Source organism: Toxotes jaculatrix, chromosome 5, assembly GCF_017976425.1.
Source record: "Toxotes jaculatrix isolate fToxJac2 chromosome 5, fToxJac2.pri, whole genome shotgun sequence".
Classification (NCBI taxonomy): Eukaryota; Metazoa; Chordata; class Actinopteri; family Toxotidae; genus Toxotes; species Toxotes jaculatrix.
The window spans coordinates 22,266,262-22,280,879 of record NC_054398.1 but is presented as its reverse complement, the minus strand read 5'-3'; the positions used below and the strand labels follow the sequence as shown (position 1 = coordinate 22,280,879).

The 14,618-nt window shown below is 39.4% G+C and overlaps 1 protein-coding gene across 5 annotated transcripts; it reads left to right on the top strand.

The window, feature by feature from the left end:
- Positions 1 to 5,223: 5,223 nt before the first annotated feature.
- hmg20a (high mobility group 20A) lies at positions 5,224 to 14,281 on the top strand. Of its 5 annotated transcripts, XM_041037454.1 has the most exons (10): positions 5,261 to 5,292; positions 6,602 to 6,674; positions 7,489 to 7,578; positions 7,715 to 7,924; positions 9,432 to 9,564; positions 10,636 to 10,673; positions 11,528 to 11,603; positions 11,952 to 12,167; positions 13,321 to 13,460; positions 13,758 to 14,281. In XM_041037454.1, exons 3-9 carry the CDS (start codon positions 7,513 to 7,515, stop codon positions 13,455 to 13,457), a joined length of 876 nt encoding a protein of 291 aa, XP_040893388.1. In that variant the 5' UTR covers positions 5,261 to 5,292; positions 6,602 to 6,674; positions 7,489 to 7,512; the 3' UTR covers positions 13,458 to 13,460; positions 13,758 to 14,281. The 5 variants fall into 5 exon arrangements, with proteins under 5 accessions (XP_040893387.1, XP_040893388.1, XP_040893389.1 ...); XM_041037453.1 differs by lacking the exon at positions 6,602 to 6,674 and having other exon boundaries at positions 5,224 to 5,292; XM_041037455.1 differs by lacking the exon at positions 6,602 to 6,674 and having other exon boundaries at positions 5,285 to 5,303.
- Positions 14,282 to 14,618: the final 337 nt, after the last annotated feature.

Genomic DNA, 14,618 nt, shown 5'->3' with positions numbered 1-14,618 from the left:
CACTTTCGTGTTTGTGAGTTAAGTACAGAAAAAAAAAATCTGCCAACCAACAACTCTAAAGCTCTCAAATTAACATGAACCTTATTTGTTTGATGCATATATAAACAAAAACAAATTGAGGTTTTAGATAGAGTTATGTGCTTATTTCCCAAATTGCTGAACTATTCCCATAAGAATAACACTTTAAAAAACTAGACTTTGCTTATTGCTCCCTGAGACACTGAGTTCTCATCCCTGTATCTTTTTCATTACATCACAGAATCTTTTGCATCCTTTAAAAACCTTCCAGTCTCAAGTAAATCAATTATCATTCATGTGATGTGACTACATACAGTCAGAAGTGACGAAAATAGCTCCACTGGGCAGAAACCAACTTTTTCTTGCATTTGTTCATGAAGCCCAGACTACAGTAGCTGGAACAGGGCCAAACTGCTCTGATGTGAAGGGATCAGGGGATGATGATAATGACAGTTTTGAGACAATTTAGCTTTACCCATTGTGTTCGTGATTACATATGATACGTTTTTCGGCGTATCTGGGCCTTTTTCCGGGTAGTTTCACTGATTAGCTTCAACGAGAAAGGAGGTGCTAATCACTGAAATCACCTAGTGTAGTGTTTGATCGGTGTGAAATCCTGGACACTTGGCCCTCTGTGGCTCAAGGCTGCCCATCCCTGCTACAGCCACAGCTTTGGGGAAAGATGAGAAAACTCTCCACGTTGTCTTCTCGCGGAGAGGACAACGTGTACCCAAGTCCATCCATCTATCCCATTCTTATTTTCAGCATCATACCCCCTTGATTCTTCGGGTCAGCTACCTAAGACTAATTAGACAGTTGCATAGCAACAAGATGATGCAACAGCCCTTGTGCCCTTTGAGCTCTTGTTCTCTGAGGTATTAGCAAAGCTCACAGCTGTGCTTTGTGTTTGTGCATGAGAAGTAAGAGGCGCTTGAGCAGCCTAATATTCTGCCATATTCTCCATCATACACTGAACCATAACCAGTTATGCTGATGAGGTCATTAACCAAGGTAATGAGTGCATTACTTAGCATATGTTGACATACTTGTTTTCAAACAATGCACGGTGATATTAACATTAACTACCTATCTCAAAGCACGGTGGGCATGAAGGTGCTGCAGTAAATTTATCCTCATTAATATCCAAATGTATGCAGCAAGATGCTGAAAAATTGAAGCCAATTATCTGCTCTATAGGGGATGGCTGTGGTGCAAGTATGACCTTTATTCCATGTGAAAATTTCTGTTTGCGTTAGCGTTCGAACGACAGTGCCATCTGTGTGCCTGCGTGTAGGCACCCCATGACGGCACCATGACAACCACCACACCACAACGTTACATTAATAATGTTATGTATGCAAATATATTTGGATCACAGCCTCACACTGCCTGCCTGTTGAAAAAAGTTAACATTTTACTGTAGATTTTATAGACAACAGATGTTCATCTCTGGTGCTGTATGAGTCTCCAGTTAGGATGAAAATAAAATTTTCTGTCCATTTACAACTTGATTTAATTTACTGTTCTGATCCATGATCAAGAGATAAACAAAAGGAGTTACACATTCTCTCCAGCGTCCATTCTCACAGTCTGAGGGTTTCATACTGTCGTGTCTCAGGGGATAGTGGAGCTTTCCAGCATGTAACAGGAACGTATGGACTTCAGTTTCATGTTATATAAATTGCTGCATTGGTATTGGTGTTGATACACTACACTGATGCAAGGCAAGGCAAGGTTTATCCATGTAGCACCATTTTAACACAGAGGCAATCCAGAGTGCTTTACATAAGGCAAATCAGTTCAAATAGAATAAAATGAGATTTAAAATTAAGATAATATAAAACACACAAAAGTACAAAAAATAATAGACCGTAATAGAGTTACAGTTCAGTTACAATTCTATGACAAGTTATAAGCTGCCTTAAATTCAGTAAAGGAAATAAAAGTGATGTAATGTTCCAACCATTTTCCCACCGCTTCTGCAATTAACCTGTCATTACGAATGTCATTTGACCACAAATGACTTTGTGTGTACACTGTCAATGGAAACATCTAATGCACAGATGATTAGCCTGTTGCAGCCAGAAAAAAAGTGATTTTTGCTATAATGGTAATTCCCAGTGATATGCTGTCAATTCATGCAGTTTTAAGTCACGCTTATTTACTCAGTAGCAACGTTTTTAGACACATGATCCACTCATTCACTCACTTGACTGTCTATTCACACCCTCCCGGCACGTCATGTGACATTATCACTCTTGGTATCCTGAGGCGTGAGGGGGACTTGATGCATGAGTGGGTGTCACAATGTTGTCACTTTCCAGGCCACACAGGCCGACTGGCAAGGACATGCAACCAACCCACAGAGGGCCAGTGGCTGAAAACCTTTCCCCTGCACTAAACTTCTCAGGCTAGGACCAGATGATTCGACGTGGCATGACAGGTGGATAACAGTACAAGGGACAGCTGGACGCTGTGCCTCACAGGTCTGCTGGGACCTGAAGAGTGTCCAGCTCAGAGCTGATTGAACCTGGCTTGCTGTTTCCCAAGCTTTGTTTGCTGTGCCACTGGCCACAATGCAGTGGCCACTGATGCTGAATGGTTAAAATAAATAAAAAAGAAAAAAAATAAATAAATAAAAAATAAAAACAAGCCACACATGCTGCTGCTGTGAGTTAAACAGTTGACCTGTATCATTTCTGTGTTTCAAGTCAGCCAATTAGTGACCATAGACATTACCATATTATTGGCAGATGATTTTTTTTGTTTAGCTTTACAAGAGATTATTGTAGCTAATTTATGTACCTGTTGTTGTAATGTTTAGCAAATCCCCATGAGAAAAAAATACAGCCTCACATACAACCTTAGAAAAACAAAACAGCTTCTAGCAGCTTTCATTTCAGGCCAGGTTGCACTGTGGTGAGATATGCACAAATACAACTGGTAAATAGTCAAACTGTGCTCTTCAATTGAGTTTATATCAGGAATGTTTTCAGCCATGTAAGACGTCAATACCAAATGTCAGGTTTTGGTGTGGGCCCTGTGGACTTACAATTTTGCACTGATTTGTGGAGAATTTCATGGTAGAAAAGCCATAGATGTCAGTTTTTTTTTCCATTGTTCTGAATGCAATGCAGCCACGAGGACATTTGACTAAGGAATGTTATTCTACCACCCTCTTGCTGTTAGCATTATAACACCATTACCCCCAGCACCTACAGGTACAGTATAACCAATGACAAGTTGAGGTGAATTCTCTGAGGGTCATCTAAAAGGCTTTCTTATGAAGGACTTAAAAGAAAAGTACACAAAATAGGCTGTGGTCATGTAAATAAATCATAATATTGAACTGTGAAATTTCTCCACAAAATAAACCACAGATCAATGAATAATAGAGATTTAGATATTAGTATGATATTCTTAAACTCCTTAAACCTTACTGACCGATGGACAGGTCATTACAAATCCATGCTGTGCTGCCAAACATTGTTCAGACCCACAGAACTTTATTTTATATTCTAGTGGAGATTCAAAGGTTCCAAAGATATCAAATGTGTCAGGCTGAATTGTAAATAGTTTCTATAGAGTGAGTCGAAAGATAGTTTAAATATATTCCATTTGAAAGATGAGGCCATAAAAATATCCAACTTTGTATGTGATTCTATCAGAAAATGTGGAATAAGGGAATTTTTCTGTAAACTACTTGAGGGGAAACAGACAGAAAAATTAATGTTATTGGGGCTCGGCATCTTATGTTGATACTCTGAGGCTATTTCTCTGCACTTCTTCGCAGAGAAACTTTGGGATAATCTTTGGAAAAACATTTCTTATATCCCGTGCAATTAATTTGAATATCTACAAGACATGGAAAAGTTAAAAAGCATTCTGAGCTAAATATCTTTATTTTGTTTGGGAGTTTATTTTCTAAACTCCATGCGGCAGCTGGATGTACTGAACCTGTCTGTAATGAGTCTGAGAATTGGGTTGGATTAACTCTGGATAATTGAGATGAGATTGCAATCAAAGTTTCAATTAGACTGCAGCTACAGTTAGGTTGCTCCCACCTGGGTGTTGATTTGCGATCTGTTAATTTGGAATTAGAGTATTAGTCCTCTCACTCTCCATCTCTCAATTTAGGCGACGCGTTGGGAAGCTTTATTTTTAAGCCTGCAGTGTTTTCTGTCCACAAAAGGCCAGTAATGTGTTATGGAATTTTCTGTTTGGACAGACCAAACTAACCCACACTGACAAAACCGTACTGAAAGGCTTGGTTTCAACAAGCAGCAGAGCAGAGTTTGTGTATTTATCTCAGTTGAATAAAATTACTTACGATGCAGTATGATGACCTGATGGTTCACAGAAGTTGCTTGTACCCCAGGGTCACCAGCACTGTAAATATTGCTGATGGTGAGTTGTCTGTAACTCACAGCTACAGAAAGAGGTGCTGCCAATATTACAAGTTGCAGCTGCCATAAAGGTATTAAAGACTGACCTACAAACTACAAAAATCTTTGAAGTTTGCCAGCCCTGCTCCTAACATAATTATGCCAGAATAACCTACAAAAGTCCAAATTAGATGAAAGATTTCCTCATCTCATCCATTTAATACTCCTTACTAGTCCTAATGCGCAGCCTACTTCTATATGTATGACAAATAAAGTTTGAAATTTCTCAAGGGAGTTAACTGAAAATGTTCACAACATAAATTAAAAAATACATATGCATATATACAAGAAATAAAGTAGGGGGAAGCACCGTGCTAAAAGGCACCGGTGTGCGGTGAAATATGAACACGAAGAAAAAGGTCACCAACGAGGGGGAGCGCAGAATTAGGCTATCTAGAGCAGGTCTCTGTAATGAAGATTAAATGAACTCCGTTTTCTTGAGTTCTTTTTCCACTCACATTTGAAAGGGCACCATGTAGACTTTGCTCTTTAATACTGATGGTTCTGGTGTGTAGGGATTATGGGCTGAATTAGAATATATCCAGTAGCAGTCAACTACTGCTTAAGTGCTTAACATTTTTCATTACCATGTAATGTAGACATTTTGTAAGCCGGTGTATTGCCTTAAGATTCTGATGTCTAAGAAAGCACAATCAAAATTTGGTGATATCTTAAAACATACAGGCATAAATAATAGCCTAGTATTTTGGCAAGGCGACGTTTAAGGGTACATGCTTATCTATGTGTTACGATTCTATGGAGAGCCCCAGCATTGTTTTGATTAGGAAAATCATTTGGGCAGGCAGAGCCACGGAGTACCTTATCTAAGGTTAGTTTCAAGTGGGTGATTTTGCCATATGTATTCTTATCATTTAATGATGTTTAAGATCGCATCTTGAAGAGTTAGCACAAAGTACTGTAAGGCATTAGCTTCCCGTCTGCAAGCTAACAGCTTGCTAAAGCTAGCTAGAAGCACAACTAGCTGTTAGCTCAGAGGTCTAAAATGCTAATGATTGACCATTGTTTCTTTAAATGATAAATTCAACGTTAGTCGTCACGAGTATCAGATATTTAACCGCCGTACAGTAATATGTCGTCGTGCTGAAGACCGCATTTCGTGTATTGTTGCTGTTACCGTTGATGTTAGCTCGTGTAGCTAAGTTAATACAGCTGACAATAGCCAATAACGGTGCATTTTGCCAGCTGGCCGTACGGTTTGAATGAATGTTGTCAGGATCTCAGTTTAACGTGGTACATAAGCAGCTAAGTCAAACTCGCTGGCTGGTGTGATGATATGTGAACACACTGACCCAGTGTTTGCTTTCAGTGTTGTAGCTTAACATTATCACTAGCCGACGCTGCTATCACTGTTGACTGGGGCTTCACACAGAAGTGTTACGTGCCGTACATTAAGATTATAAGCAAAAGAAAGACACAAACAGCATGAAATACCACATTTAGCATTCTCTCTTCGTTGTAATATAGGAATAGCACCGTTACAAGCCTTTGCTGGCCTTAGTTCTCTTGTTGCGAGGTTAGCCTATTCAGGGATTCATGCAGTAGAATAAAGTAATTTAAATGCTAGAATATGCAATAGTCCTATACTATTTAAATACACACAGCGGTGTTTTGAAGTTTTAAAAGATAAGCCCAACGTGTACAACTCGTGAAACTATGAGACACCACAGTGCAATGTTGCATTAGCCTGACCAGGTAAATCTCCACGCAATTTATAATTGAGTCATGCATTATGAGCCCTCGTCCAGCAGAGGGCACTACTGCACAGCCAATATTTGAAATTAAAGCGTTATACCACAGAGACTTCAGTCATTTTTATTCTCTTTACTTTTTTGTCGCTTTTGACATATATACATATATTAAAATATTAAGCTTTAGTTTCTTACAGCCCTACCTACACTTTCTAAAAGTGAAGGTTTTTCTCAGGCTTGCTCAAATACATGTTACAGAATAGGTGACACATGGGGGCTCTGGAAGATGCAGGCATAAACAGAAATGTTTGAAACACAACCCTTGACACAACCATTAACTGTTTGCTCTAAGGGGAATTCCCCCCTTCCCAAAAGGACTTTTTGTGGTAGACTGGCTAATTCCTCTGTGATCTATCCCACAACATTTAGTGGCAGGGGGGCAGAAACCACATCCAGGATACAGAGGCTCACTTCCCACACAGTGATTTGGAAGAGTTCAGAGGTTAAAACACGGTGGTATTATTCCTGTTTTCAGAGCTTTAATGACCCTGAGTCAGCATACTTTTTAAATAGGTGCACTTTTAATTAATTTGGTCTTTTTTAACATATATTTGATAATTTAAGGTTTTGTTAGGTGGTTTTAAGAGTGAAAAAATGTTAATATTTTATACTTTTATCTTAAAAACAAATTTTTGTCAAGCTAACTTTTTTTTGCAACTAATAATTGGACTACAAAGATCAAAATAGTCTTTCCATAGAGGTTTGTAGCATGTAGGCGTTCTCTTAACTCAAATTAATGAGGCAGTACCACAACACTACTTCCTCCCGTTGAAAATAGGCCACATTAGCGTCAGAGGAGTGAAGGCGATTGGGGAGGCTGTTTTTTTTTTTATATTTTTTTTATTCACTTTCTCAATAATGATTGATAGCAGCAAGACATTTCTATTAGAGGAAATGTGGCTGGCCAAGAGAAGGTTTTGAGCCAAGGCTAGGAGGAGTTTGGATGAAAAGCTGAAAAGGCGATACGCCTCTAGAAAGAACAGTCTGCTCTCAATTTCCTGGCTGGGGCGTCATCGCTGGTGATAATGTCTCTGTGCCACAATCAAACCATGTCTAAAAATGCCTAACCCAGCTTTGTTACACAGCAGTGTGTTATTGCATTTTGTGCATTTGCTTCTCCCAGATGGTATAGATCTTACTTTAACTAATCACTGGCTTTTCCAGATTATATATTAATACCACATACTACTTTGTAACTGTTACCATACTGGTATGAGATGTTATGTCCTCTAACATCTCCCACTGTTTTCCTTTAGATTGCCCCTGTAGTCATAGAAGTCATGGAGGAGCAGACAGGCTCTCCTGGAGCCAATACTGACAGCAACAACCAGAGAAATGGAGATGAGGTAAGAGCTCAGCACACAGATATCAAATGACATGCACTTTTTCCAAGTCAAACTCCAAGAATGTCCTGTCAGTGTATTTCTTGGGGGGATTGCTACCTGAACCTTCAAAACATATCTGTTTTTGTTATCTTTTCAGAAACCCCGACGTGGCAGCTGGACCAAGGGGAGGAAGAGGAAGAAGCCAATGAAGGACAGCAATGCACCCAAGGCCCCCCTAACGGGCTACGTTCGCTTCATGAACGACAGACGGGAGCAGCTACGGGCAGAGCGTCCAGACGTGCCCTTTCCAGAGATTACGAGGATGCTGGGCAATGAGTGGAGCAAGCTGCCCCCTGAGGAGAAGCAGGTCAGTGAAGGAGTTCCTGACAGGATTACACACTGAGCATATAACTGTGAAGAATAATGCATCAAACTTCTGCATTTCTTTCCTTTCCACTTTCTATGTTACTCTGTGAATGATTACATACAAAGTGCGTAAAATTCTATTTAAGAATTCATATAGATTAGTGCAGCAATATTAAATAATCCGGGTGAATGTTCTTAAGTAGCAATGGGAGAAAATAAACACACACCACACACAGGAGCGGCCAGCAGCGGGACCTGTGTAGGTTTTTGATTAACAAGATGGTGGATTTTTAATTGTCTTTATTTATGGATTTCAGTAATTGCCTCATTCGTTCCCCAGAAGACTGAGCTGAAATATTAACCTGCAACACGCCAACACTTAAGATTATCCCCAGCCAGATTTAACACTCTCTTAAACCAACAGAGTTCATCTAATTTTTCACTGTGCACAAAAAGTGCAGGAACAAAAGCCTGTAGAGTGTGTGGTGTCAGTGGTTTGGAGCTGAGAAAAAACTGACTTAATACATGACTATGTTTGGTAGCTCTTTGACATCTATGTATAGATTGTTATTGCCATAGTTTGATGGCATCTTGTATAATGTCTTAGATGAATCCTAAAGATGCCCTCAACTGTGAATTGTAAAAAAAAAAGTTAACAAAGGATAAAGTTGCTTTCTAATAGTGTAAGAAGTAGTAGTTGAAGAACTGATATAAGAAACATAATTACAGTCACAGGAAAACTTTTCATAAGAATTTGTCCCTCTACTCAAAGATCTCTGACTGATACCACTGCTCCAGTTAGGGAAAACTCAGGTGTGCTTTTCAAAATATGGCAGAATGTCAATCACCAAAATCATAATCAGTTTCCACTATCTTTAAGTTTCGTCAACAGCTCAGAAGTTCATCTGAAAGATGCCATATGCATGTTAGGACATCCCGTGACCACTTTTTTAAACTGCATTTAATGAAATGCCAGCATCAGTTCTTTACATTCAATCAACTAAATTCTTCACCTTTGTCAGTTTTTATATTATTCAAACTATGATCTTTCACTTTCAGTTTTTCTTATCTTTCCAGAGAAGATTGAATAAGTCTGGGCATGATTTGTATTTAAATCCGAAGGTGGTATCGAACCCGGACAGCTTTGCCACTGCTTTGTATCACATTGTTGTTTTACACAGAGTTCACAGCTGAGTGAGTTTCACAGTGTCCTGGGACAAAGTCTTTTCATGTAGATGGGTTTATTAGCTTTTCTCCTAATTCCTAAACTAATTATATTACAAGATGCATTTTTTCGTCGCAAACATTGTGTGAATGTAGGTTATTAATATTGGAAATTGCTGATTTTTGTCTATTGAATGGAACTAATCCTGATTAGGAATAATTACTCCCACTCATAATGCCATCACACCCACAATCCCCCCTCATCGTGTTTCACCAAATCTCATTTTCCTCATTTTTGGCAGAGTCTTCCCAGCTCTTCTCACCTTTCTTTCTTGTCCCTGCAGCGATACTTGGATGAGGCAGAGCGAGATAAGGAGCGCTACATGCGGGAGCTGGAGAAGTACCAGAAGACAGAGGCCTACAAACATTTCACCAGGAAGGTCCAGGAGAAGCAGAAGGGCAAGCGGCACAGGGGAGGTGAGATCTGCTTAGAAAAGCTGCAGGTTGGAAAGTTAGCATCAAACACTAAACCTTGATAGATTGGCAGTTGGCCAACAATCATTTGAGATTGTACCATCTTAGAAGTCACATGGTTCATATGTGATCTTTGGATAGACAAGGTGTTATTTTGGGTGGAAAATTCCTGAAAAAACGAGCATGAATCTGTAAATAACGAGCCATGAATGAGCCATACCCTGCAGCAAGTAGTCAGTATGTTGTAGTTTCTGTTTTTCTTTGGAAGTGGAAATGGAAGTTTGAAATCTCTGTTCTGGCTTGAAAGTTTTGGGGTGATCTTCAGGAGCAAGGCATTAAATAACCATGGGATCAAAGAGAGCTCATGTGCATTATAAAGTAGAACATTTTGGTCTTTAATGGGCAACACTTACAGATTGAAAGTCTTTCAAGTAGACCTTATGTAGTTGCTTAAATCTGAAACAGGATGTCTGCAGAAAAAGAGACATAAGGCAGGACCTGCAGGTAGACCGCGGCACAAACACTGCCATGGCTCCGAAATCTTTTCCTACTTGGACCACTCACCCAAAAGATTTTGAACTTACTTCTTGGTATTTTGAATTACTGCATATTTTGAATATATTCCAGTATTTGGTGTAGGAACTCAGAACTCACTATTTGCTTTGTTCAGTCAATGGAAATATGGCCACGAAAGGGGATACTTTACAAGTTCGTTGTAGTTCAGGTTATAAGTTATAGTTCAGCTTGAGGCCAAGGAGCTGTCACTTTGCTCACACAACACATGGTCTGTATCATCTGTTCTGATTTTGTTACGGTGGATAAATCTCAGTTTAAATATCAAAAATGTTGATGACATAAACAGCTCTGCTTTGACAAAAAGTTATGAGAAATGTGCTCCACTGAAGTAGATGGAGTCCTTTCAGTTGAATCACAGTATGGAGTGTAGTGGTGGGATTTTTTTTTTAAATTACTTTTATTAATTTTAGCAGTTCACAATGTGGTAGAGGCATGCTGCACCAGGGGCCACATGAATCATCTGCTGTCCTCTTTCTTTATTCTTTCCTTCCTCTCCAGATGTTGGGCACCAGGTATCCAACGAGGCCCTGCACGAGGTCAGTGACTCATCCCCGTCCTATCGCACTCACAATCACTTTCTGTCCAGGCAAAGAAAGCACAAGAGCTTATCAGAATGACCTCAGTGCCTGTTCAGAGACACATCAACAATGCAAAAAAAGATAATTATAAGTAAATCATTTTGAGTTTGTGTAATCTTGGTAGGAGTTTGTTCTTGTTATTTTCTCACCCAGGAACCTCTAAATCTGTTTGTGTTTGCCCCCCTCCTGCTCTACACATTAAGTGCTTATTGTTGCATCACTAAAGCTGGGTTAATCCGCTTTGGTGCAGTGTTTGTGATCCAAACACTTGGCTTCTACTAAGTGTGTAATTCATTTTTATTAAGTTCTGCATGTAATTAAGAGGTTTCCTTTGTAAATCTTTCCGGATACTCTGAAGGGCTAGAGCCAAGGTGACTTTATGGGAATTAGCATTCCTGTGGGAATACCAGTGTTTCCCCTCTAGATTTCAAAAGGACGCGGAATTCAGCATAAATTTCATTATGAGAAAAAAGAAATGAGGAAAGATGATGCATCCTTTCAGAGGAGGAGAGTGTACAAGGGAAACCTGCACTATATCTTGTGCTGCTGTTGTGAAATACATTTTATATCAAATTATTGCAAACCATTTCAGAGCCCTTGATATCGTAGGAGCACTGTAGATGAAATTACCTCTACCTCCTCATTTCTTAAACTCTCGCTGTATTTCCCCTGTGGCCAGATGTGAAATCAATTACCCACCCACCTACAGCCCAGTTAGATAAATGACCACCTCTCGCTGTCAGTTTGTGTTGCCAAATGGTTACACTGTTCAGCTTATCTGCTTCCCTCTTACTGTCTCTGGCAATTAACAGAAGGATGCAGAAGGGAAGGACAGAACTGTGTTTGACATACCAATCTTCACAGAGGAGTTTCTCAACCACAGCAAAGGTAAAGAGCCTGAACGCAGCCAGTTGCACTGTTGAGAAATAACTTTGTACTTTGTGTGCTGTGACTTTTTAAAACCTCCATTTGTCTAAGTGTTTCTGAACGCAGTCCTCTACTACCTCAGGAGAACTTTGTTTTATAGTGCTCCATCGTCCCAGAATAGTTCCACATCCCACCGAACTCAGTCATGCCCTAATCTTAAAAAGAACACACCTCTTTGAGCACATAAGAAATTTATGATGACCACAGCTGTTGTATCTTGCTGCATCATCTCTCTAGACTCCTCTTCTAATCGACTGTTGTTTCTGTTTCTCTGTGTTTGTGTGTGTGTGTTTGTGTATTCCTCAACAGCACGTGAAGCTGAGATGCGGCAGCTACGTAAGACCAACATGGAGTATGAGGAGCGTAACGCGGCGCTGCAGAAGCATGTGGAGAGCATGCGCGGGGCAGTGGAGAGGCTGGAAGGCGACGTGATGCAAGAGAGGGGACGCAATGGCCTCCTCCAGCAACACCTGGAGACCCTGCGTCAGGCGCTCACCTCCAGCTTCTCCTCTTTACCTCTGCCAGGTGAGAACAGCCAGCAGCACTGCCCCAGTATCAGTTTATTCAGTGGGACTCCCAGTTACAGATGCACAACAAAAAATCCATAGAATAAGTATTATTTCAATAAAAATAATACAATAATATATTCAGTAAATGACTCAACACCACCCTAGATTACTTCTTATGTTGGGCATTTTTGCAGCCTCCTAGGTTTTTCCGATATTTGCTGACATAGAGTTCTTGTCTCATTCATTATGACAGTACAGACTTGGACCATTAGTTTTGGGAATCTTGTACAAAAATGAATCCTACTCCTTTTTTTAAATCAATATTCTGCTGAGTGTGGAAAAAAACAAAACTGCTTTGCTTTTATCTCTGAAAGTGTACAATGTGGCTCTTGGGCTTATACTGATCAAAGCACATTATAAACCAATATTGATTTTGATACCCATACCTGTAATCCTTAGACACAAATGTCAATAAATTAAAAACTTGTAACATCAGTATCAAAGCTTCTTCCAAGTGTAAGCATGTGTACATCTGAGTGTACAAGGGGCAATCTATGTTTTTTTCTGTAATTGCTGTTATTTCTAAAACTTACTTTTGCACATCATAATTTTGATGGTTTTGATAAATATATTACTTTGACACACCTTTCAACTTTGTAAACTTTTGGAGGGAAAATCCGGAAACATCCTGTCAAGCTGATGATAGGCCTTGGCCTGATGTTGGCCAGACTGACTCTTTGATCCAGTCTCAGGACCTTCTTTGATGGTTCGCGCAGAAAATAACCATCAATAGTGACACGTAGTGGAGGGTGGTGTTGTGCCTGGATCATTTTCATTCTGATCAGTCTTGTCATTAAAGGGTTCCAGTCTCTGGTGTTCAGCTATTTGGGCTGACAGAAAAAGCCAAGATTTTGTTCACACTGTAGCTGACTGCATTTTGCAGTGGGCAGGCAGTGGTTAAAAATAAACAGCACTGCATGAAGCGTAAGAATACTCTGTAAAAACTCAGAGGTTGTAAGATATCCTATTTGGTAGCTTGTAAAATGTAACCTTTGAAGGTTCATTTTATCGCAGCATCTTTCATCTAACATCTTACATCTTTCACTTGAAAATCAAACACGGGACAAGAAAACTTCAAGTTCTGACATCACATACTTGTTGTCCTACAGGTAGTGGAGAGACACCCACCCTTGAAACCATTGACTCCTACATGAAGAAGCTCCACAGCATCATTGTCACTAACCCCCAAGAACACGAGAATCTCATCAACACTGTGAGAGACGTTGTCAACCGTCTGGACAGGTAAGAGGTGCTTTATTTTGATGTCTTGCAACATACGACTTTTCATTATCGTGTAATCTAATGAGCTATTTGTTTGTGTTATCACTGTAATGTAAACAATAATAACAAATACCAATGGCAGGGTAACTTTCCCAGTGTGACCAACATTCTCATATTTCAAATATGAATCAAATTCATTTCAGTTTCACTTCAAGGTCCATATATTAACTGTTTTAGAGCTTGTCTGATTGTTTCAGCAGTGTTTTTTCTTTTATTTCAGCAGTAAATGAATTATAAGCTTGTCTTTTGCTTTGTGTTGCCCCAGATAATTGGACCAAGACCACCTGATTTGATGGATTGAGATTCGCAGCGACATTGAGCAGATGCTGTTTCCAGGTTGATGCTTTGCTCCCTGACAGTGAATCTTCCTGTCAATCTGTCATCTCATCCCAGTTGATTTTAAAACATCTTTTAATACTCTGCTAAGGTGATGTAGGTGAAGGTGATGTAGCGTTTCATATTTATTTATTGGTTGTTCTTTTTTTTTTTTTTTTTACATTTTTTACACATTTTTATCTTTCACACTTTATTAACATAGCTGTAGTTTGTTTTCTAAAATAATCAGATGACAGGACATGAAACTCTTTTCTGTTACTCCTTGCTCCTGTTCTGTCTTCACTGTCCATTTATAGCAAAAGCTTCCACAACAATATCTAAGCCACTACATTTTGTATCAGATCAAAGAAAAGTGTGTCAGTGGGTTTGTATTTACCACATCCAAGAAATATTGTTAAGCAGACTTTCAGTTGAAGAAAAAAAATGTGCCATTTCTTTTTTTTTTCCTTTGTGAAAAGGTGTTTTTGTGTTTTCAATAAATGTATTTACATCATGTGAGCAGTCGGTTTGATTGGACAGGTTCATGCCGGAAATGTGTTTGCACTGACTTGTAAATCAAAGTTAGATACATAAGGTAGCAGTGCCCTACATTTCTCGTTTCATCTTATTCAAAAAGGCTCCTTTGAAGTTACTGTAGTTTATAGAACAGCCAGTGTCAAGCACTGAAATAATCTTTCTATTTGCAATATAAATATTAAAGCTGCTGGTTTAATTATTTGCCAAACTAAATGCTGCATTTCCAGCCTCTGATTTGTTACACTGGGAAGAACTGTTAACGTCCAGCAGCCTA